The sequence below is a fragment of the Bos mutus genome, chromosome 21 (genome assembly GCF_027580195.1).
Source record: "Bos mutus isolate GX-2022 chromosome 21, NWIPB_WYAK_1.1, whole genome shotgun sequence".
NCBI classification, from domain to species: Eukaryota; Metazoa; Chordata; class Mammalia; order Artiodactyla; family Bovidae; genus Bos; species Bos mutus.
The window spans coordinates 22,428,003-22,451,599 of NC_091637.1; the positions used below are offsets into that span (position 1 = coordinate 22,428,003).

Genomic DNA, 23,597 nt, shown 5'->3' on the forward strand with positions numbered 1-23,597 from the left:
ATACTAAGATGTTTTATTAAAAGGTGCTTCCAGGCCCCTTTGAGTATTATGGCATGTAGGGAGATGCACCAGGTTATGTGATTAAAGCTAAAAAATATTGAGTCCTGGAGTAGATCTGACCCGGGGATTTCAGAAAAGGGATTATGGATAGTACTCCATAATCACTCCATTCTCCGTATGAGAAGACTGACTCTTGGGGAATCCGGTGCCTTCCTTAAGGTGGCATGGCTAGGAACTGGGAATCCCAGATAAAAGTATCAACTGTGGGTTTCAGTGGTTTGCTCTATAGCCCAAATGTCAGCAGGGGCCCCGTGGGTGGGAGTTCTGGGATCCAGGACCCGCCTTCAGGCCATGGCCTCCTTCCACAGCAAACTGAAGACACACGTGTCCTGGCCTCTCCTCCCTGCAGCATCACTAGAAGGAGCTGCCATCTGAGGGACACAGCCCCACCTGGAGGAGGGCAGCTCCAGGGGTGAACAGGGAGGAGCCATGGGCTGAGAGCAAGGCCGTGGGGACAAGATGACATGGGAAGTAGGGACTGCTTTGAATCCTTTTCCCAACTTTTCCTTAGCATGTGACTCTTCCCCATTGGTGAAGGGAGACCCCAACCCAGCATGACTCAAGGTGGGATGTCATGGGGGAACCTCAGGATAATTAGCATAACGTTTGGCTCTTAAGCTCCAAAACTGCCATCTAGGTGTAGGTCAGGAATGATCTAGAAGTTGTCTTACCTGAGTGAGGATTTTCCTGGTCTGGGAGACTGGTTAGCAGCTTCCAAGCTGGGAAGAAGGGATTGAAATAAACAAGGATGCTGTTCATTCCCCACGGAGGAGGGGCCTGGACTGGAAGTGAGAGGAGAACAGGGGCCTGAGGGGTTTCAGGGCTGTGACAGGGACACATGGCCAGAGTAGCAGGGACCATGGAGACCATGGAATTGCCCAGGTCACCTGCCCAAGACAGTCCCACCAGCCAGGGCTGCAGTTCTGCTCACACAGGGGCTCCTCCAGGGTCCAGTGTGTCGGGGGTGTGAGGCCCCTCCCAGCCCACCCCCTCCACAGGGACACCTGCCCTGTTTCCAAGGGACTATTTGCTGAGATGCCCCCAGGGCTGAAGGGCCAGCACCCTGAGCCCCAGCCAGCTTCCTGCCATCAGGAGATTATTATATCACCTTTGCTGATAATAAACCCTGGAAAGAGAAACACAGAGCAAACCTGAGAACCTGCCTGGACTCACAAAGCTCCTTCAGCCCCAATTGCCAGTGGAGCCCTGGTACCTGCTGGCCTCCCAGTGGGCACTGCTGGGGTAGGGAAGGGGCACTGGGGTGAGGGAGGCTGGGGAGGTTATGTTTTTTGTACCCCAGTTTTTTTCTCACTAACCTCCAGGAACTCATCCTTCAATTTCAGTTAAGAATAAATGACAACTTTGGATTCATTTAATGGCACAGAGGGAGAGCTGGAAGGGGAAGGAGAGGCATGGGGTTCCTGCTGTGTGACCCTGGATAAGGCCTGTGCCTCTCTGGGCCTCTGTTCCCCTACCTGGAAAGCAGCAGGTTTCTCTGAGTCTCCCAGCAGCCCCTCCTCCACTTTAATCTGTGAGCCTGAACATGGTGCCCCAGTCAGAGCACAGTCTGGATGTGGCTGAGCCCTGCCTGCCCAGCAGCCAGGCGTGCAGACTGGAAGTCAGTGAGCTGGGAAGGTCAAGACCAGGACAGAGGAAGGAGGAGGAGGTGTCAGAAGGGCAGAGAAGGTGGAGGGGAGATGAACACTCAGAGTGACAAGGAGGCTGTGGGGCCTGGAGGGGATGCTTCATAGACGGATGACCTTGGGCAAGCTTATTTATCAGAGCCTCAATTTCCCCATCTGTGCAATGGTCTTAATATTGACTTCATATAAATTAAATGTATAAAAGCATGTGAAGGGCTCATCAGAGGGCCTGGAACATAAGCACACTCAATCCATGCCCGCTACCTGTCCCCCTGCCCCTCACAGAAGACCCAGAAGGCCCTGGCCCCACTCTGGACATCAGCACATGCAAGCTTGATTTATTGCAGATCAGGGGCTGCAAACCAGTTTATACTGGAGGTGGCCCAAAGGTGTGCTTGGTTTCCCTATACAGTGTGTTCTAGAACAGATCATATAGAATTGGTGTTATTTTTTTCTTAAGTGTTTGTTATCTACTCAATATTTTAATTTCAGTGAAAATCTGCATTTCCGGCTTTCTTTGACTCCTCAGGAGATCTGATGTCACTGGGCTGTGTGCCCTTAGGGAGCAGTGGGGGGCTGTGCCTGGAGCTGAGCACTTACTCAGCCCTTTATATTGTTCCTCATGCTCATCTTTGCTTAGTATTTTCTGTATTTTTCTCATTCTCATGTCTGATTGATATAAAGCAGGACTATGATCATCTCCCATGTCCTGGTTTACCCTCTTGGGCATGGCCAGGCTTCCTGCCTGCTCACAGGAGCATCTACTCCTCCAACATTCAGGGAGCATCGATGTCCTCAACCTCGTGTACAGCCTTCAACACATTTCAAATGCTCTGAAATCATATGTAGACACGTGTGCACAGACATGCACACATGTTTGTAGGGCATATCTGTAACCTTTCTTCCTGTTTTATAAACACAAGACCTTATCATGCACATGGCCTCTTGCTTTTCCACCACCCCCGACAGAGGCAGCTGCCTCTGTCCTCTCCAGCAGCCCTAGTCCTCTCCATCCCCTTTATTTATTTCCTTCCCTCCTGGCTCCTGGGAGCATTTGGACCCTTCTCTAGATCAGTGGACCCTCCCCTGTGAGTCTCAGACACTGGGGACACAGGATATGACCAGGGGTCTTGGGATCCATGTGGCTACCATGCTCTAGGGCAGGAGGTAGGCAAGCATTTCTGGAAAATTTTCTGGAAATTTATCTTGGTTTTGTAACAAATTCGTAGTCTATAGTAGTTATAGACTACCATAAGCTTGGTACCTTAAAACAACAGTAACTTGTTCTCTCACAGTTCTAGAGGTCAGAAGTGTGAAGCAAGGGGTCAGCAGGGCTGTGCTGTCTCTGATGCCCCAGGGGATGGTCTGTCCTTTCCCCCTCTAGCTTCTGGAGACCCCTTAGCTTGTGGTTACTTAACTCCCTCTCTGTCTCCACCTTCACGTGCTCATCTTCTCTCAACTACATGTATGTGAATCTCTCTGTCCTTTCTCTTATAGACACCAGTTACTGGACTGTGGTCCCACCCTCTGTCCAGGACAATTTCCACACTGGAATCCTTAACTATGTCAGCAGAGACCCTACTTCCAAATAAGGCCACATTCTGAGGTTCTGAGTAGACATGACTTTTTTGGAGGACACTCTTCAATTCATATGCTCCTCGCTCCCATCTTCCTGTCCTTTATTCATGGTGACTTTTTCTAATGTGATTAATTGTATCAACTGTATTTATTTGCTGTCTCTTTCAGATTGGTGTCTGTTCAGTGGAGTTCTTGGGACTCACAGTGGGTTGAGCCCTCGTGTACTTTGTCATTAAACTGTGAGCCCCCTTTTACAAGATCCCCCTTTACCTGGGAGGATCCTGCCGCCTGGGTTGGGAGCTTCACCCAGAAGAACTGCACTTGCTCAGAATCCTCCTGGCCAATCACCTGTTGGGCACAAATTGACTTAATTTCCCAGGTTGGAGTTTTTAGAGCTCAAGGATCAAGAATATTTTGGCCCAAACCCACAAGAAGAGAAGACTTGAGATTTCTATTTCTCCTGTAGTGACTAAAAAAAAAAAAAACAATCCCAACTCCTGTGAAGGTGGATGTCAGCCTTACCCTTTCCTCTAGCTGAAGGCCATGGTTTTGCTTGTCTACCCTTACTCCGACCCTGTAGGCCACATGGCCCTGGCTTTAGGGAAGTGTCTCAGCTCCAACTCATAGTACATCAGTTCAGTTCAGTTCAGTTCAGTCACTCAGTTGTGTCCGACTCTTTACAACTCATGGACTGCAGCACACCAAGCTTCTCTGTCCATCACCAACTCCCAGAGTTTACTCAAACTCATGTCCACTGAGTTGGTGACGCCATCCAACCATCTCATCCTCTGTTGTCCCCCTTGTCCTCCCACCTTCAATCTTTCCCAGCATCAGGGTCTTTTCAAATGAGTCACTTCTTCTCATCAGGTGGCTAAAGTATTGGAGTTTCAGCTTCAGCATCAGTCCTTCCAATGAATATTCAGGACTGATCTCCTTTAGGATGGACTGGTTGGATCTCCTTGCCACCCAAGGAACTATCAAGAGTCTTCTCCAACACCACAGTTTAAAAGCATCAATTCTTCAGCGCTCAGCTTTCTTTATAGTCCAACTCTCACACCCATACATGACCACAGGAAAAACCATAGCCTTGACCATATGGACCTTTGTCAGCAAAATGATGTCTCTTCTTTTTAATATGCTGCCTAAGTTTGTCATAGCTTTCCTTCCAAGGAGTAAGCGGCTTTTAATTTCATGGCTGCAGTCACCATCTGCAGGGATTTTGGAGCCCAAGAAAATAAAATCTGTTGTCGTTTGGCCATTGATGAGTAGTAATTTTGATAGTGACTCAAACCAAGAAGATACAAGAGGTGCCCCAAAAAGAGGACAGAGCCTTCACAAGACCTAGAAAGCTTTCTTTCAAAAATAGTCTAAAAAAGTAAAGGGCTTTCATTGTATAGGCAGATACCTATACCTCACCGGTGAAAGTGACAAAGGGCACTTATGGGCTACGAGTGACACAGCCAGACCAAAAAATCTCCTTAAAATTCTAATCTATTTGACTGGCTGCCATGTGCTCCTTCTGGATGGTAGAGACTCTTAAAATATAGGAAACTCTTAATATACAGGGGGAAAAAAGCCTCAGAAGATCAGGTATGTTTACATATCAAAGATGCAGGAAGAGAAATGCAAGATCCCTCTAAAGGGCTTTTGATCCTTTAGGGTCAGAATTCCAAAAAGATATTTTATCAAGCTGGTTCTTCTTGCTGCACATGCAAAACTAATTAATTTTGCAAAGTCCAGTGAACACCAATTCGGCCATTTTGGGGTGATGTTTCCTTTAATTTCCAATTAAGCAAGACATTGTAGATATAATTCTGTAGGCACTTCTCTGTGTCTTTCATCTGAAAATAACCCATTGTGATGAAAAAAATTAATTGACAGACAGTCTAAGAAACAAGTGGAAAATTTTATTTGGGCCAGTCTGGGAATTATAACCTAGGAGACAGTCTTTCAGAACACTCTGCAAATGTTCTACCCAGGAGGTCAAAGCACAGTTATACTTTTGGGACAAACGGTTATCCATCAAGCGAGGTATTACTGACACTTAACATGATCCAGATCAGCTCAACAAAGTGTGTGGTACGTACAGGTCATTGTGGCCCCCTTAGGAGAAGAAAGTTTATTTCCTAAGAAGCTGTGATCCTTGATATGATAAAGAAGGAATGTTATCTACTTAGGAGGCGTGGTTAATGCAGATGCACAATACCCAATGAGGGGAGGGAGGAGGCCCAAACAGGGAAAGGAAAATTTTATATTTAATCTTTTCTCCTCTTGCCATTAAAATATGGATTTCATTTCATTTCACTCAGTGTGTTTCCACTGAGCAAAATCTTCCTAGTGTCTTTCTCCTGAGAATAGCCCAGGTACTGCTTCTTGAACTAAGTGCCGAGGATCACCTACCCCTCCAGGGAAGAGTTTAATAGCGCCAAATCAAACTTTGCATCATCACCCAATAACAGGCGATCCAATAACCTCCCCCATAGTCATCTGGACGCTCTGAGGAGGCAGATGGGCACAAAAGGTACCCAACCTCCAGTGCCTTGTAGAGTTAGGAGAAGTCTGCTCTGGGTTCCTCCTTCATCAGTCACCAAAACTGCTAACTGAAGGGAAATGAAAAAACAAGAAACCTCACAATCTAAGTTGTGAGTTATGTTCTATTTGGAGACCTCACTGGAGACTATAGCTTGGGAGACACCTCACAGATCACGCTGCACAACTGTTCCAAAGAGGTGAGAGGGGGCCAGGATACATGGGAGTTTTTGCTGAAAAAAAAAAGAAAGGAAACATGTGGTCAAACATCAAAGGATTATCCCTAATCACAGAAACAGACATCTCGAGGTTTAGTGTTTTTCTCAGGACCAGAAGGTGCAGGATTCTGAGTGCATTAGAATCATTCCTTTCTTATGCATCGTAACGATCTACAGCCAGTGCCCTGTCTTTCTCCATCGTGAATTCCCCTCGGGCTGCCCCATGTGGGGGCTACTGCAGTGGCTGAAGGCTTGATTGTTTGCAGAAATGATTCACAATATTTTTTTGTCCACAGGCCTATAGACAGTGGGTTTTGGTAAGTCAGTAAAAATTCCAGAGCCAATCTCAGGTGGGACGGAGCCCCAAGGAGGGCCTAGGGATCCAAGTCTCTGCATTAGCACTCCTGCCTAAGGGAAATTATTGATCTTCAGAGCTTTATTTTTTTTAACTTAAAGGAAAGGTGCAGTGTACCACCCCCTCCATGAGGTTGAAGTGAGGCCTGATCCTTAGCTACCAATCACACCCCAAATCCACCCCACACACTAACTAAGGCACCCCCAGGGGGACAGACACACTTTGGCAATGAGGCCCCTCCAGAGGCCCAGGGTGTGAACAGCTGCACAGAGGGCTGTGTGCTGTGGAGTCAGCACCTTAGGAGGCAGGAGGGGACGGTGGGCAGAGAAGGAAGGGGTCTCAGGTCCTGATGGATCAGAAGAAGGAAAATGGGGAGAGGTAGTCAGGACACAGGAGATGAGAAAACCAAGGATGACCAGAAAAGGGACAAAAAGTAAAAAATGTAGAAAAGATGAGAGAAGCAAGAGAAAGAGGCAAAACAGAATGTGGAAAACCAGAGAAAACAGGAGGGAGACAGAGCAGAAGAGGGGAAGGGAACAGAAAGGAGAGTGAGATAAATGGGGAAGGATGTGAGGAGAGAGAGAGGGAGCCAGGAAGAGGATGTCACAGCTTGGTAAAGATACCTCCTGTGAGCAGAGGTGATCAGGAGTCCCCGGGCTGGTCCTCAGTCCCTACAGAAACCTGGCAAGCCCAGTACACCAGGTCGGCCACGTAAATCAGCAGGTTGATGGCTGTCAGGATGGTCACGGCCAGTCGCTGGTCCCAGACGCATACATAGTTGGTAAGTCTATGTTGACAGCTCACATCCCTGGACCTCTCAGGCTGCCCACCAAACTTTTCATCAAATTGGTAGAGTGGCCAGAGGACCAGAGCACCAATGTAGAGAAGGACAGACAGCAGGCTCAGCACCAGATGGAACACGGAGGAGGAGATCGGTAGCCAGTTCTCATAGTTAGCCAGGTTCAACAGGATGGTCACGATCCCCAGGATGAAGCAGATGGAGTACACGGCCACGCACGACACCAGCAATGGGTGGTCCATGTACAGGTAGGGATTGCTGATGAAGGGTAAGATGACACAGGCCACCAGTGTCTCTAGCATCTTGAGGAGGAATGGCAAGCTGCCTGTATAGCCAGTGAAATCACCTGTCTGGGGCCAGCCCAGGATCCAGATTGCTTCGGTGGCATAAGACACAGTAGAAATGAAGCAGAACGCAGTAGCAGCGATGGCGTGGTCCCAGGAGGGGGTGTAAAACAAAAACTGGACATAGGTAGCGGGGTAAATGATGGAGACCAAGAGGCAGAAGAGGGCGAGGTAGCAGGCATGGCAGAGGAGAAAGTCCCCCCAGGAGAAGGGGAAGCAGTAATGAAGCGCCAGTGATTCGATTATGAGGATGATGAAGGTCACCACGAAGCAGAAGCACAAGATAACAAAGGACCAGGTACTTGTGGGCACCGTCCAGCTGTCCAGGCTGCCCACTAGTGAGATGGCCACGCAGGTGGAGAGCAGCTGCAGTGTTCGCAGGAAGTAGCCCATGATGGCCCAGAAGTCCAGGCCTCAGGATGATTACATGGAGGTCACGATGGTCATGCAGGTCACCTTCACCTTCAGTATGAGAGTGGTCGTGGCTGAGGACCCGCCAGAGAAAGATCCAGCTTCAGAGGCTGATTAAGTCAATTGCCAGGGAAAGGCTCAGGGCCCTGTGACGGCTGAGGCTCGGGATCTGTGGAGTTGGAACCAATGGCTCAGACACTCGAGTAACAGCACAGCCGCTCCAGAAGAGTTCTCACCACCCATCAGCCTTGGCCTTGTCAGGAGACTTGTCTTATCCCAAAACTCCCAGCTGGGTTGGGTCTGGCTTCAAACCATGAACATATTTTTGCCCTTTAAACTGTGTCATTATCTACAGGAACACAGAGTAGGATGGGCTTTATCTGACATCCCAAGCCTTTCAGGCTCTGAAAATTAAAGTATTAAATAATTCATTTGGTAAAAGCATTTGACCTAAACATACATGAGACAATTAATGATCTTTATTTATTTCACTTGGGGTTTCCCCCGTAGCTCAAGGGTAAAGAATCTGCCTGCAATGCAGGAGCCTCAGGAGACGCAGATTCGATCCCGGGGTTGGGAAGATCCCCTGGAGGAGAGCATGACAACCCACTCCAGTATTCTTGCCTGGAGAATCCTATGGACAGAGGAGCCTGGGCGGCTATAGTCCGTAGCATCACAAAGAAGCGAACACGACTGAAGCAACTTAGCAAGCATGCATGCATTTATTTCACTTAGTGTGAAAGTTCAATTTAGGCAGTTGCACAAATACTAATGTGTTTAATTGCAAAGAGCTTTCAGTGTTATGTCATATACAGTGGATGCACCAGGTTATCTGTCTAGTGCTAAAAATCTCTGAATTCTGGAGCATATCTCAACTCTGACTCCAGAATTGAGACTGTAGAAAAGAGACTGTAGATTATACTGCTAACCCCATTTTACAAATGAGAAAACTAAGGCTGGAGGACTCAAGTGACTTCCCTGAGGTTAAAAGCTGAGGAGTGGGAACCCAGATAGCAATGCCAAAGCTGTGGTTTGAGCACTTCACTCTATAGCCCACATGTCAGCAGGGCTCGTGGGTGGGAGGCCAGGACCAAGCCTCAGGGCTCTGCGACCCAGGACATGCCTTCAGGGCCACGGCCTCCTTCCACAGCAAACTAAGACACAGTGTCCCGGCCTGTCCTCCCTGCAGCATCACTAGAAGGAGCTGCCATCTGAGGGGATGCAGCCCCACCTGTAGGAGGGCAGCCTCAGGGGTGAACAGGAGGAGCCCTGGGGTGAGAGCAAGGCCGTGGGGACATGAGATGACATGGGAAGTAGGGACTGCTGTGAATCCCCTCCCTCAATTTTGCCTTCACATGTGACTCTTCCCCATTGAGGAGGGGAGCCCCCCAACCCAGCATGACTCCAAAGTGGAACGTCTTTGAAGAAACACAGAACAAATTAATATAATGTCTGACTCTTAAACTGCAAAACTGCCATCCGGATGTGAGTCTGAAAAGATCTAGAAGTACTCCTACCTGAGTGAGGATTCTCCTGGCCTGGGAGACTGCTTAGCAGCTTCCAAGCTGGGAAGAAGGGATTAGAAATGAACAAGGATGCTGTGTCTGATTCTGATGGGGGGCCTTTCAGGGCATCCCAGGGACAGGGTGGGGATTGACAGATGATCGGCCCTCTTTTAAGGGCAGAAGCTGAAAGAGGCCCCTGCAGGACCCCTAAGAGGTGACAGCCTTGAGGTTGCACCTGGGACTGGGGTGGGGGTAGGGGGCAGAGTGGAGATGACTGGGGGGCCAGTGGCCCTGGGGCAGCCCAGTAGGTGTCTTCTGACCCAGAAGAGATGCAGGCATGGAGCCAACCTTCCCCACATGGAGGAGGGACCTGGACTGGAACTGAGAGAGGAGAACAGGGGCCTGAAGGGGTTTCAGGGCTGTGACAGGGACACGTGGCCAGAGTGGCAGGGACCCTGGAGACCATGGAATTTCCCAGGTCACCTGCCCAAGACAGGGCTGCAGTCCTGCCTCACACGGGGGCTCCTCTAGGGTCCAGTGTGTCGGGGGGTGGGGCCTCTCCCAGCCTGCCCCCTCCTCAGGGACAGCTGCCCTGTTTCCAAGGGACTATTTGCTGAGATGCCCCCAGGGCTGAAGGGCCAGCACCCTGATCCCCAGCAACTTCCTGCCATAGTGATGGTGATGGTCAGACACTATCAACAGAGTTAAAACCTTGCTTGTTTTACAGCCAAAGTCTTATGAATAGTTAAACACAGCTCCAGAGTTTGATGGACTGTTTTTATCTGTATTGATCTGTTTGATCAGTCCAAAAAATGGACTGTGTGGATCTGCCTGTTTTTGTCTGTTTCTATCTTAGTTCTTCTTTCTCTAGAAATATATGACCAGTGACCTGTAGAATAATGACCCACTGATCTGGACAATGTAAGGACCACACTCAAGTTTAAAAGCCAGAAAGGTGTCTCGTGGTTAATGTAAAGTCTCTAAAAATAGAAGCACAGAGCACCTCCAGCAATGCAGCCTACAGCCTGCATCCCTTTCCTGTTTCCCTCCTTGTATAAATTCCGGGTCAACCTTGGAGTGCTGCGAGCTGGTTCTTTTGCACAGTGGTCTGCCTTCTCCCCCGGTTGCATCTTCCTTAAAATAAAGCTACTTTTCTTTTACTCAACACCTGTTTCTCAATACTGAGTTCTTATTCTGAGCTGGGTGACAATGTTGGCCATCCAGGCAGCAGTCATGTCCCTGGGGCTCCGGCCCCTCCCCCTCCTCCGGGGGCGACAAGGGTGGTGCCTCTGAGAAGGTCGAGGTGCCAGTTGCTCCCAGCGAGGATCTACAGGGATGTGCCAGTAGCTGCCAAATGTGTTAGTTTCCGAACTTGCCCTGTCCCTCCCGAGTCCTTCTGTTGCAGGAAGGCGGACCCCTTCCAGGGCCCGAAACTGGGCTCTTGTGTAACAGTTGGAAATGAATTGTCTGAGGAGACACATGCGCTGACAAAGCAAGAGATTTTATTGGGAAAGGGCACCCGGGTGGAGAGCAGGAGGGTAAGGGAACCCAGAACTGCTCTGTCACATGGCTCGCCGTCTCGGGTTTTAGGGTGATGGGATTAGTTTCCGGGTGGTCTTTAGCCAATCATTCTGACTCAGAGTCCTTCCTGGTGGTGCCTTGTTCAGGCAAGACGGATGCCAGAGAGAAGGATTCTGGGAGGTGGTCGGACAGGTGGTGCCTCCTTTTGACCTTTCCCGAACTCTTCTGGTTGATGGAGGCTTATTAGTTTCCTGTTCCTTACCAGGACTTCCTGTCGTAAAACAACTCACGGAAATGGTTACTATGGTGCCTGGCCAGGGTGGGTAGTGCCTGGCCAGGGTGGGCGGTTTCAGTCAGCGTGCTTCCCCTAACACTTCCTCACAGCCTGCTTTCACTTTCTGTTGAGAGAAGGAAACCGGCCTCTGAAGGAACTGCGGAGCTGTTGACTGAGTGAGTAGAGGGGTGTGTACCTTGGAAGCCCCCTTCCCACCTGTTTGGGAATATTCTTTGCCCTTTGGAACTTTGGGGTCAATTTGGACAGAACAGGAGTGGGACCTGGCTTTTCTGTGACTCTGTACCAGTCTCTACCCAAGAGGAATTTGCATGTTTGTTTGTAATCTGTTCCAGGGGAGTGGGTGAAGTGAAGTCGGGGGGCCTACATCCATCCAGTGGACTTCTAGACTTTGTAGAAGTCCACTGGACACTTCCTGACAGGTTGGCAAAACTAGAGCTATGACCTTGTTTTAAAAAAGTCTTTTTTTTAATTGCAATACAGACTGGCCCAGTTTGCTTTCGATTCTGAAGAATGGTGGCCCCTGAATGGGTCTCTAAATTCCTCCACTATTTGGACTTAGAACTAATTTGTCAAAGATCTGGTAAGTGGGAGGGAACTCCATGTGCAGGCCTTCCTGTTACTCCATAGTAACAGTAACAGGGCACTGAAAGGCAAAATTCTTCCAATAAGGGCACTAAATTAAAGGCAAAAGGGAAACTAAACTGTGAAAAGCCTGCCCCCTTTGCAGGCGAGGGAGGGAAAAGAGGGGATCAGCTTCTTATGGATCTGAATTTCCCCCACCTCTGTGGTTCCTATCCTAATGCTCCAGGCAGGGGCTGCCTAGGTCTGCGCTCCCTTCCCCCAGTCTCTGGACGGAAGAAGAGTTCTATTGTTCTAACACCAGGGGAGTTCTAACCTGGGGCACCCCCCACCCCACCCCCTGCCCAGCATGAGAAAAAAAGGATCTGAAATAGTTTCTTCCTTTAAGACCTGACAGGACACTCGGTTTGGTCAGGGTGTGTCCACTACAGGGGGAGGGGGAGGGAGAGGGTAGATTTCCAACAAGACAGTTCTCTGCAGGAGGTCTGAGTGCGAGAGGACAGCCAGTTGGCCATCATTGGACTTTGTTTTCCACCTCAAACCTACTAAACCATAAAAACACCAGTCCTCCGTACACAGGTGATCCAGGAAAAATGGTAGAAACGTTCATTAGTATTTTTTCCGACCCCGCCCCCGGTTGTAGGCTGATGCACAGACATGGGCGATGATCGGGTTCACAGTGGGGGTGCAGCACCTTGTTCCCGACACTGGTGTCTCAATGTTTGGCTTCCTGAGGGATAAGCAGACAAGCCCGAGTTGGGTAACATGGCTAAGGGGCTTCCAGAAGCTAAAAGAGGCAAAGAGGGACCCTTCCCTGGGGCATCAGAGACAGAGCAGCCCTGCTGATACCTTGTTTCAAAACTCTGACCTCCAGAACTGTGAGAGAATACACTGCTGTTTTAAGCCATCAGGCTTGTGATGATTTGCTGCAGTAGCCCTAGATATTCAAGATGAATTTCCAGAAATGAAAAATAAATTCTTTGTCATATTTTTTTTTTTTAAGTTTTCAGAAAAGCTTGCTGACCTCCTACTCTAGAGCATGGTGGTCATGTGGATCCCAGGACCCCTGGTCATATCCTGTGTCCCCCAGTGTCTGAGACTCACAGGGGAGGGTCAACTGATCTAGAGAAGGCAGGTCAGTCCAAACACCCGCAGGAGCCAGGAGGGAAGGAAATAAGTAAAGGGGATGGAGAGGACTAGGGCCCCTGGAAAGGACCAGCTGCACCTCAAAAGGGTGGTGAAAAAGCAAGATGCCATGTGCATGACACGGTCTCATGTGTATAAAACTGAAAAAGATATACAGATATGCCTTATAAACTTGTGTGCATATATGTACACACATGTCCAAATGTGATGTCAGAGCATGTGAAATGCGCTGAAGGCTGTACATGAGGTTGAGGACATGGATGCTCCCTGAATGGAGGGGCAGATGCTTCTGTGAGCAGGCAGGAAGCCTGGCCACACCCAAGAGGGGAAACAGGCACATGGGAGATGATCATAGTCCTAATTTTTGTCAGTTCAGTTATACATGAGAAAAAGAAAATATAGAAAATTAAACGGAGAATGAAAACAATATAAAGGAGACAGCAGCTGCTCAGCTCCAGTGACCCCCTTTTTAGGGAATGCAGCCCAGTGAAACTGGATCTCCTGAGGATTGAAAAGGAGCTGGAAATCTGGATTTTCATGTGAAATTGGAGCACTGTGCAGCTACCAAACACTTGAGGAAAAAAATAATGTTGATTCTCTACCATCGCTTTCTGAAGGGAAACCAAACACATCCCTGGACCACCTCCAGTCCAAGCTGGTTTGCAGCCCCTGATCTGCAGCAAATCAAGCTGCATATGCTGATGTCCAGAGTGGGGCCAGGGCCTTCTGGGTCCTTTGTGAGGGGGAGGGGGACAGGTAAATGGCATGGGTTGAGTGTGCCATGCACCAGGGCTCTGATAAGCCCTTCACATGCTTCCATACATTTAATTAATGTAAAGTAGATACTAAAGCCCCCTGCACAGACGGCGAAACTAAGGCTCTGGTGAGTAACTTGCCCAGGTTCATCCAGCTCTGAGGGATCTCCCACAATCTCTCCCCTCTACCTTCTGGCACCTCTGGCCCTTCTGGCACCTCCTCCTCCTTCCTCTGTCCTGACCATGACCTTCCTGGTTCCCTGTCTTCCAGTCCACACGTCTGGCTGCTGGGCAGGCAAGGCTCAGCCACATCCAGGCTGTACTCCAACGGGGGCACCATGTCCAGGATCACAGATTAGAGTGGAGGAGGGGCTGCTGGGGAGACTCAGGCAAAGCTGCTGATTTCCAGGTCGGGGAACTGAGGCCCAGAGAGGGCACAGGCCTGACCCAGGGTCACACAGCAAGAACCTCATCCTCTCCTTCCCCAAGCCCTCCCTCTGTGACATGAGAAGGATCCAAAGTTGTCATTTAGTCTTAGGTGGAATCTCAGGGTGAGTTCAGGTAATTAAGCCAGGATCAAACTGGGGTACAGAGAGCATGACACCCCCAGCATTCCTCACGCCAGTGCCCCTCCCCACCCTTGGCAGTGCCCACTGGGAGGCCAGCAGGCTCCAGGGCTCCACTGGTGATTGGGGCTCAAGGAGCTTTGTGAGTCCAGGGAGGTTCTCAGGCTTTGTTTTGTGTTTCTCTTTCTAGCCTCAGCTTGTCCCAGGGTTTATTATCAGCAAAGTGACAAGGCCCCTGATGGCAGGAAGCTGGCTGGGGCTCAGGGTGCTGGCCCTTCCGCCCTGGGGGCCTCTCAGCAAATAGTCCCTTGGAAACAGGGCAGCTGTCCCTGAGGAGGGGGCGGGCAGGGAGAGGCACACTTCCCCAACACTGGACCCTGGAGGAGCCCCTGTGTGAGCAGGACTGCATCCCTGGCTGGCGGGACTGTCTTGGGCAGGTGACCTGGGCAATTCCGTGGTCTCCAGGGTCCCTGCCACTCTGGCCACGTGTCCCTGTCACAGCCCTGAAACCCCTTCAGGTCCCTGTTCTGTCTCAGTTCGGGGCCAGGCCCCTCCTCCATGGGAAGGTTGGCTCCATGCCTGCATCCCTTCTGGGTCAGAAGACCCCTACTGGGCTGCCTCAGCGCCACTGGGACCCTGGGATCCCCCCAGTCATCTCCACTCTGCCCCCCGCACCCCCTCCCCCCAAGTCCCGGGAGCATTCTCAGGGCTGGCCCCTCCCAGGGGTCCTGCAGGGGCCTCCTCTTTCAGCTCCTGCCCTTAAAAGGGGGTGATCATCCATCCATCCTAAGTCCCTCCCTGAGATGCCCTGGAAGACTCCCCATCAGCATCAGACACAGCATCCTTGTTCATTTCCAATCCCTTCTTCCCTGCTTGGAAGCTGCTAACCAGTCTTCCAGGCCAGGAAAACCCACACAGGTAGGACTACTCCTAGATCTTTCCAGACTGGCGCATGGATGGCTGCTTTGGAGCTTATGAGCCAAACATTATGTTAATTTGTTCTGTGATTTCTCCAAGACACTCGTCCTTGGAGTCACGCTGGGTTGAGATATCCCCTCCCCAGTGGGGAAGAGTCACAGGTTGAGACAAAAATGGGTGGAGGGGATTCACAACAGTCCCTACTTCCCATGTCATTCTGTTCCCACGGCCTTGCTCTTACCTCATGGCTCCTCCCTGTTCACCCCTGAAACTGCCCTTCTGTGGTTGAAGCTGTGTCCCCTCAGATGGCAGCTCCTTCTAGTGATGCTGCAGGGAGGACAGGCCGGGACACATCCTCCAAAAGACTACAATCCATAATCTTTTTTCTGAAGTCCCTTTGGGACAGATATGCTTCTGAATTCAGAAACATTCTGCTTCCGACTAGTAACACGGTGCATCTACTCTATATGACATCACACCCCACTGGTGTCTAAAAACAATTTGTGATCAAACACATTCATTTTGGCAGCTGTACTTTTAAACATTCACTTTCATGGAAATAAACAAAAATTGTTAATTGTCTCAGGTCTGTTCAGGTCAAAATTTGCTACCAAACTATTTTTTTTTTAAATTCTTTTTCAATTTTGAGACTCATGAAGGTTTGTGATTGTAGAAAAGGAGAAGCATACTCTACATTCCTTTAAATAATGGTATCTAACACAAAGAAGGCGATGGCACCCCACTCCAGTACTCTTGCCTGGAAAATCCCATGGATGGAGGAGCCTGGTAGGCTGCAGTCCATGGGGTTGCTTAGAGTCAGACACAACTGAGCGACTTCACTTTCACTTTTCACTTTCATGCATTGGAGAAGGAAATGGCAACCCAATCCAGTACTCTTGCCTGGAGAATCCCAGGGACAGGGGAGCCTGGTGGGCTGTCGTCTATGGGGTCGCACAGAGCCGGACACGACTGAAGCGATTTAGAAGCAGTAGCAGCAGCACAAAGAGATAAAAATATATACACAGTTTTGATGCCACCCTCAGTCTAGCTGTGAGTTTAGGATAAAACAAGTCTCCTGAAAAAGCCACCAGTGATGTGTGGGGAGAATCATTCTGGAGTGGCTATGCTGTTACCCAAGTGTCTTGAGTCATTGATTCTAATTCTACAGGTCCTGAGCCTCAGCCTTCACAGGGCCCTGGGTCGTTTCCAGGCATCTAACTCAATCCATCTCCGGATCTGGATCTTTCTCTGGTGGATCTTCAGTGAGGACCACTGCCACAACCAGTGACCGTGACCTGTCTGACCATCACAGCACCATGGCCACCAGGTCCACATCCACAGACCAGGACTACTTGGCCTTGGTGTGGTTCTGCTTCCGCCTGCTGCAGTTGTTCTCCAGCTGTATGGCCTTCTGGCTGGTGACTTCTGGCTTTCGGAAGAGGGGCTACGGGGACGTAAATATCTGGGCCATGCTCATCTGGTTCCTCTCTTTGCCCATAAGCCTCATCGTAGTCATAGTTGAATTATGTTATATCCAGTCCCACTTTCATTTCTCATACCACATGCCCCTCACAGATGCCTGCTTCGCCGCCCACGTCTATCTCTCACTACTCGTCGTCCAGTCTATCCGGAGACACCAGTTTTTGCCTTATGACCCTTTCATAGACCGGGTCAACGCTGCCCTATCATTCACCTACATTACGTGCTTCCTTTATGGTGTAGAACTGTCTTGCACGTGGGACTGCGACAAGCTCAAAGACCTCACCTGCGCTGTGTACACCACGCAGGGCGTGCTGAAGGTGCTGGAGATGTTTGTGGCCTGTGTCATCTTCACCTTCATCTGCAACACCTCCCGGCACCCGAAGGAGCCAGCTCATGAGTGGTGTCTGGCCATCTATTGATCTGCTTTATCCAGGCAGTTGTGGCCACGCTGCTGAACCTGGGCAGCTGGGAGTACAGGCTGCCCGTCCAGCTGACCCTGCTCTCCGTCCTCCTCTACTCCACTGCTTTGGTTCTCTGGTGGCTCTACCCAGTAGATGAGGAGATTGAGGGCAAGCCCAAGGGATTCTGGGTCTTGTACATGTTGAGGCTCACCCACCGCTGGAACCGCTGGAGCCGCAGGGACCATCGACAGGCTGTGGCCATCCTGACAGCCATCAACCTGCTGATTTATGTGGCCGACCTGGTGATCTCAGCCCGCTAGGTTTTGTCAAGGACTGAGGATCAGCCCTCTTGTCAATGGAGGTTTCTATACTGAGCTCTGATGTCATCTTCCTGGCTCCCCTTCTCACATCCTTCCCCGTTCATCTCTCTCTCTTTTCTGTTTCCTTCTCTCCATATGCTCTTTGTCCTGTTTTATGTGTTTGCTCACACCCTGTTTTGTCTTTCTCTTGCTTCTCTCATCTTTTCTACATTTTCTGCTTTTGCCCCTTTTCTGATCATCCTTGGTCTCCTATGTCCTGACCTCCTCTCCCCATTTTCCTGCTGATCCATCAAGATCAGATTTCTTCCTTCTCTGCCCACCACCGCCTCCCACCTCCTAAGGTGCTGACTTCACAGCACACACCTCACTGTGTGGCTGTTCACACCCTGGACATCCGGAGGGGCCTCGTTGCCAAAGCAAGTCTGTACCCCTGGCAGTGCCTTAGTTGGTGTGTGTGTGTGAGTTTAGGGGTGGCATGGGTAACTAGGCTGCTGCTGCTGCCACTAAGTCGCTTTAGTCATGTCCGACTCTGTGCAACCCCATAGACGGCAGCCCACCAGGCTCCCCTGTCCCTGGGATTCTCCAGGCAAGAACACTGGAGTGAGTTGCCATTTCCTTCTCCAATGCATGAAAGTGAAAAGTGGAAGTGAAGTCTCGCAGTCGTGTACGACTCTTTGCCACCCCATGGACTGCAGCCTACCAGGCTCCTCCGTCCATGGGATTTTCCAAGCAAGAGTACTGGAGTGGGGTGCCATTGCCTTCTCCGGGGTAACTAGGCATTGGGCCTCAATTATCTGAGTGGAAGGCGGGTGTACAGTGTGCCCTCCCTTCAATTAAAAAAAAAAAAATCTCAAGAGGTTAATTATTTCCAGCGGGCAGAAGTCTTAAAACAGAGACCCTGGATTCCAGGGCCCCACCTGGTGTTCAGCCCCTTTGAGATTGGCTCCAGAATTTTTGCAGGCTCACTAAACACCTGCTGCCTAGAGGGTATCTTAGAGGAAGCCAGGGGTGAATGCCTTCCATCCCAACTACTCTATAGGGAATCAAAAAAAGAAGCTGGTGAAGAACCCCAGGATCTTGAAGACACCTGTTTGCAGTGTTGGTGAGGGGCAGCGATGTGGCCCTCCTGCACCAGTGTTCAAAACAGCACCCTAGTGTCACCAGGGCTAGAGGTGCCAGGAAAGTGGAGTTGTGAGGGAGGTGCAGGGGAAGGCCCCCCACTGCTGCCACTCTCTCCTGGACTGGGATGAAGCATGTGATCTTCACCCAGGGGCAGGTGGGGTGGAGCAGGGGGCATTCCCAGGAGGTAGTCTCCATGGCAGGCAAATCTTAAGAAGCACTGAAATAAAATTAACATTTTAATGAAAGACAAGAGAAATTTAAACATAAACTTTTGGTTAAATACTGCAGAGATCACATGAAATAAGCACTGAAAAGTGTCCACTGGATGTGACCATTTGAAAGTCATTGACAGCCTTGCTTAGAGCTTTTTTATGAAGTTCTCAGGACAAAAGCCAGTGCATTGGAGACAGAGAAAGAGAACGAAAGACGGTAAATATAGGTTTCTCCTGGGGCAGCTAGTGTCTGTAAGGGGAAAGAGAGGGTCACAGTTGGAGAGGAGCCAAGGGTCAAGGGAACCTAGATGATAAGTTTGCAAAAGGTCATTTACTATTGCTTGACTTCAACCCAAAGGAACATCCAAATACTGACACAAGGCCCAAAGGGGAAAATACTTTTTAATGCCCAGAGCATGATAAAATGTGAATCACGGTGACAGTGTATGAAATCATTTAGGTAAATAGGAGATACGTTAACTTGTTATCAAACAGTCTGAATGGTCCAACTGTTTTGGAGTCAGAACAGGAAATAAAGAGAAAGAGGGTAAAGGTTATTAATGTGAAGAAACTTGTGATTATCACTTCAGAGTTACTTACTTCATGAACCCAATTCTTCTGTACAGTATATTGGACAGTAGATGCATGCGGCTATTTAATTTTTTTTAATCATATCCTTTTGTTTTATTTATTTATTTATTTATTTTAGCCAAGCCATGCAGCATGTGGGATCTTAGTTCCCCAAATGGGAACTGAACCTGTGCCCCCTGCAGTGGAAGTGCAGAGTCTTAACTACCAAGGAAGTCCCCTAATTTTTAACTAAATAAAATTAAATAGATTGAAACATGCAAGTCCTCAGTCCTACCAGCCACATTTCAAGCACCATATACCTACATGTTGTTAGAGGCTACTGTATTGAACAAGACAGGTATAGAATATTTCTATCATTGCAGAAAGTTCTACTGGGGACTTCCCTGGTGGTCCAGTGGTTAAGAATCTACCTTGCAATGCAGGGAATGTGGGTTCAATCCCTGGTTGGGGAAGTAAGATTCCACATGTCTCAAAACAACTAAGCCTGCATGCCATAACTAGCGAGCCCACGTGCATCAGCTAGAGACTCCATGCACCACAGCCAAAGATCCCAAGTGATGCAATGAAGACCTGATGAGGGCAAATAAATGAATAAATACATATTTTAAAAAGTTCTGCTGACTGCCCTGCTTCATATATTCCAAGGCCGTATAGTTAGATGCATATATGTTTGGGCTTGTTATGTCTTCTTGTTTACTTTCTCAATTCAAAAACTATCTCCTTGTCCCTTGTGATGTTTATTACCCCAAATTCTGTTTCTCAGAATTTAAATTTGCAATCTGGGCTTTAGTTAATGAATTTACATTTACCTAAAATATCTTTTTCCACATTGTTTCCTTGCCACACTTGAACTTTACACAATCTACATGGATATTTCAGTGTTTTTGCTAATCGAGGTGATAAGGGAATAACAGAAAATAAGGTTTTGACACAAAATTGGCCTACCGACTTTCCTGAAACAGTCCACTAAAAATTCATACAGGTTGATTCAGGTCAGTTTCATTTTTATCTAGCAATTTCTTTTCTGCTCTTGTTAATTTCTTATTGAATTTCTCATTGAATTTCTCCTTGGGAAATAGTCTAAAAATACCTATTTCCTTAAAAACAATCAGTCCCTCTGGTAGGCTGGAAAAATATTTCTTGGAGAGATAACCTTGTCAACTCCTGTATCCTGTGAATGTTATTTATTTGGAGAAAAAAAAAAGATCTTTGCAGATGTGACTAAATTAAAGTGAGCAGAGAAGGGAGGAGGAGGCCAATATTGGGGTGGGTGGTGGGGCAGAAGGAAATGGAGTCAGGTTCCACATAAGGGGAAAGTATTGAAGAAACTGGGGCCTTGTAACCTGGACAGTCAAGAACTCAGGGTTGAGATGGAGACATGAGGATGAGGTGAAGATGGGTGACAGGTCACCATGTGGAAGTGACACTGGATTTATCCTGGCTGGAAACTTCAGTGGGGAAAGCCTTGTGTGTATAAACCAGGGACTCAACCCTCCGAGCAGTGCTTTCCAGACTACGACTCCTCTGTCCTTGGGCACGTCCAGGCCAGGGTCCATGGCCCAGGTGAAAGGAGTCAGGTGGCAGGGGGGAGGTGGGCTAGGGTTCAGGGCTCAACCTGGTGTCCTGTGGTCCAGACATAGCCCCAAACCTGTTCCCACGGGTCAGCGTTTCTTCACAGACACCATTAGCTGGGCTGAGAGGCACCTGTGCAGTGCAGCCTGCATTCTCAGTCCTGACAAGCATCAGTCTGGGGTCACTCACTTGTTCCTGGGTCAACCGCTTAGGCATTGGGGGTGGTGAGCCTTGGAGCAGAGGTCCTGACCACACTCATCATCCTCCCCATTTCTAGGTTCACACGCAGCCCCCTCGGGGCAGGAGGGGACGCACAATGTCTTCCCACAGGCTCAGGTGAGAGCACATCCCAGCCAGGACTGCCATGCCAGATGCACTCCCCTCCCACCTCACACACACTGGAGACTCCCCACAGGCTGTTCCTTCTTCCTCTCCTCCCGCTGCCATCCTGCTGGGTCTATCCCGGTCTCCAGGGACTGGTTCCTACCACCCAGGACGGCAGAGTCACTCATGGAGCCTCCTGCCCTGCAGCAGACTGTCCCCAGGATGTCGAAGGCTTGAGAAGGGCACAAGGGCAGGTGTTCTGTGAGCTGAGATGAAGGACAACATGGGGACACACACTCTCCCCCTGGCCCAGGACAGGATGGCAGAAGCAACGGAGCAGAGAGAAGGTGGGGGGTGGATGGTGAGAAGAGGGGCTGGGGAACTAATCTGGAGAAGCAGAGTAGGGCAGCTAAAGGGCTTGGGAAGAAACCACCGAAAGGCGAAGGGTGTTGAGAAGCACAGCTCTCACTTCTCCCTGTTGCCTGGGGTGGACCCTGACCTGCTCTTTTCAGAACTGAGAGCAGAAGAGCAGGAGGCAGTGACCTCCATGCGGATGCCTGAACAGGCTAGAGCAGAGTTCAGCATGAGCCCAGTTCTTTCCATGGTGGCTACGGAGTCGGGACTATTGTCCCCATTTCACAGAGGAGACGACTGAGGCAGGAGTTGCCCAGATATGAGTAGAGCCATAGGTGACAGCAGGGCTCCTGGGTTGTCCCAAATGTGCTCTCTGAGGAGTTGCTCCCAGTGGTCTGCTGGGGAGGACAGAGCAGGGGCTCAGGAGCCAGGCTGGGGTCACTGGAGGACTGTGAAAGATGACATGTGTGAAGCACGGAGCCCAGAACCAGTCACAAAGCAGCCCCTCAACAAACATCACCTCCCATGCCTCCTTCTATCACAGCCTCAGTGAGAAAACCCAGCATTTGCAGCATCAACCCCAGGTGTGTGGGGGCCCAGCTAGGTCAGGGGTCCAGAGGGGCAGCAGGGGTGGCTCTGCCTTTATTAGGAACAGGGGTGATGGTTCTGTTCATAGGTCCCCACCACCCCCAGCCTGGTGCTGGGCACCCTGCCTATGGGGGACCTCAGCCCCCTCCTCAGCCCTTTGATGGACAGGACCTGAGCTCACAGAGGTAGACACAGAGTCAGGTGGGCTGACTGGGGTCTCTCTAGAGCATCAGCCTGTGCTTCTCACCTGGTTCAGTGGTACAAATAGCAGGCATTGCTGTTGTAAAGCAGCACCCCCCTCCCCGCCCCCCAACCCCCTGAGTGAAAAACACGGTAGTTTGGTGTCATGAAACTGTTAGTTGCTTGGTTGTGTCTGACTCATTGCAACCCCATAGACTGTAGTCTGCCAGGAGGCATGGCAATCCTCTCCACTATTCTTGCCTGGAGAATTCCATAGACACAGGAGCCTGGCACAGGTTTCACGTTTGAGAAGTGCTGCCTACATCAGGCTACTGTGCTGTGCAGCCACGGATGAGCCACTGGCCTAAGGGCTGAGCACCTCCAAGGGGACAACAGCAATGCCTGTCATTTGTACCACTGAACCAGGTGATGTAGGTGGTACCACCTGGGAACCAGGTCTGGGAGAGTGGGGATGTGTAGCCTGACCTCTCAGGGTTCTCTCCTGCTCTGGCTCTAGGGTTTAGGGTCATGAACTCTGTTGTTGTTATTATTATTATTTTAATGAACTTTGGAAGCTGTTGGGTTGGGTGGGGCTGCCTGTGTGGCTGTGAGTGGCCACCAAGGGAGAGCCCTTGGTAATAGGTTGCTGCTGATCCATGAAAAGACGCTGGGATTCTTGGCCTCCAGAGGAGAAGAATTCAATCCGGGGCCAGAGATGAGGCTTAATAGCTCAGAGCTTTTGTGTAATAAAGTTTTATTAAAGTATAAAAGAGATAGAGAAAGCTTCTGACATACATATCAGAAGGGGGCAGAAAGAGTACCCCCCTGATAATTTTTAACTGGATGTTATATAGTCACTAAGCTAAGTCACTTCAGTCGTGTCCGACTCTGCAACCCCATAGACGGCAGCCCACCAGGCTCCCCCGTCCCTGGGATTCTCCAGGCAAGAACACTGGAGTGGGTTGCCATTTCCTTCTCCAATGAATGAAAGTGAAAGTAAAGTCTCTCAGTCGTGTCCAACTCTTAGCGACCCCATGGACTGCAGCCTACTAGGCTCCTCCATCTATGGGATTTTCCAGGCAAGAGTACTGGAGTGAGGTGCCATTGAGCAGTCTGTTAAGAAAGAATGGAATGTCTTAAAACTCAGAGAATGGCACCAGGCCCCTCATCCATAAGATGTATTTGGGGTGTATTTGCTGTGGCCTGGCCTGGAGGGTGACCCCAGGCTC

General features: G+C 49.7%; 2 protein-coding genes across 3 annotated transcripts; one reads left to right on the forward strand and one right to left on the reverse strand.

Moving 5' to 3' along the window:
- Positions 1–7,025: 7,025 nt before the first annotated feature.
- On the reverse strand, positions 7,026–8,052 carry LOC138984364 (myeloid-associated differentiation marker-like). Its single transcript, XM_070358197.1, has one exon. It carries the CDS (start codon positions 7,917–7,919, stop codon positions 7,026–7,028), a length of 894 nt encoding a protein of 297 aa, XP_070214298.1. The 5' UTR covers positions 7,920–8,052.
- Positions 8,053–11,352: 3,300 nt separating this feature from the next.
- LOC102274871 (myeloid-associated differentiation marker) lies at positions 11,353–20,291 on the forward strand. 2 transcript variants are annotated; one of them, XM_014479064.2, is made up of 2 exons: positions 11,353–11,413; positions 16,391–20,291. In XM_014479064.2, the coding sequence occupies exon 2, from the start codon at positions 16,539–16,541 to the stop codon at positions 17,121–17,123; it is 585 nt and encodes a 194-aa protein (XP_014334550.2). In that variant the 5' UTR covers positions 11,353–11,413; positions 16,391–16,538; the 3' UTR covers positions 17,124–20,291. The 2 variants fall into 2 exon arrangements, with proteins under 2 accessions (XP_014334550.2, XP_070214480.1); XM_070358379.1 differs by lacking the exon at positions 11,353–11,413 and adding an exon at positions 11,700–11,838.
- The last annotated feature ends 3,306 nt before the right edge of the window (positions 20,292–23,597 follow it).

What these genes read in the sequence shown, in the direction of transcription:
- LOC138984364 (XM_070358197.1), bottom strand. Translation starts at nt 7,919, where the DNA reads ATGGGCTACTTCCTGCGAACACTGCAGCTGCTCTCCACCTGCGTGGCC.
- LOC102274871 (XM_014479064.2), top strand. Translation starts at nt 16,539, where the DNA reads ATGGCCACCAGGTCCACATCCACAGACCAGGACTACTTGGCCTTGGTG.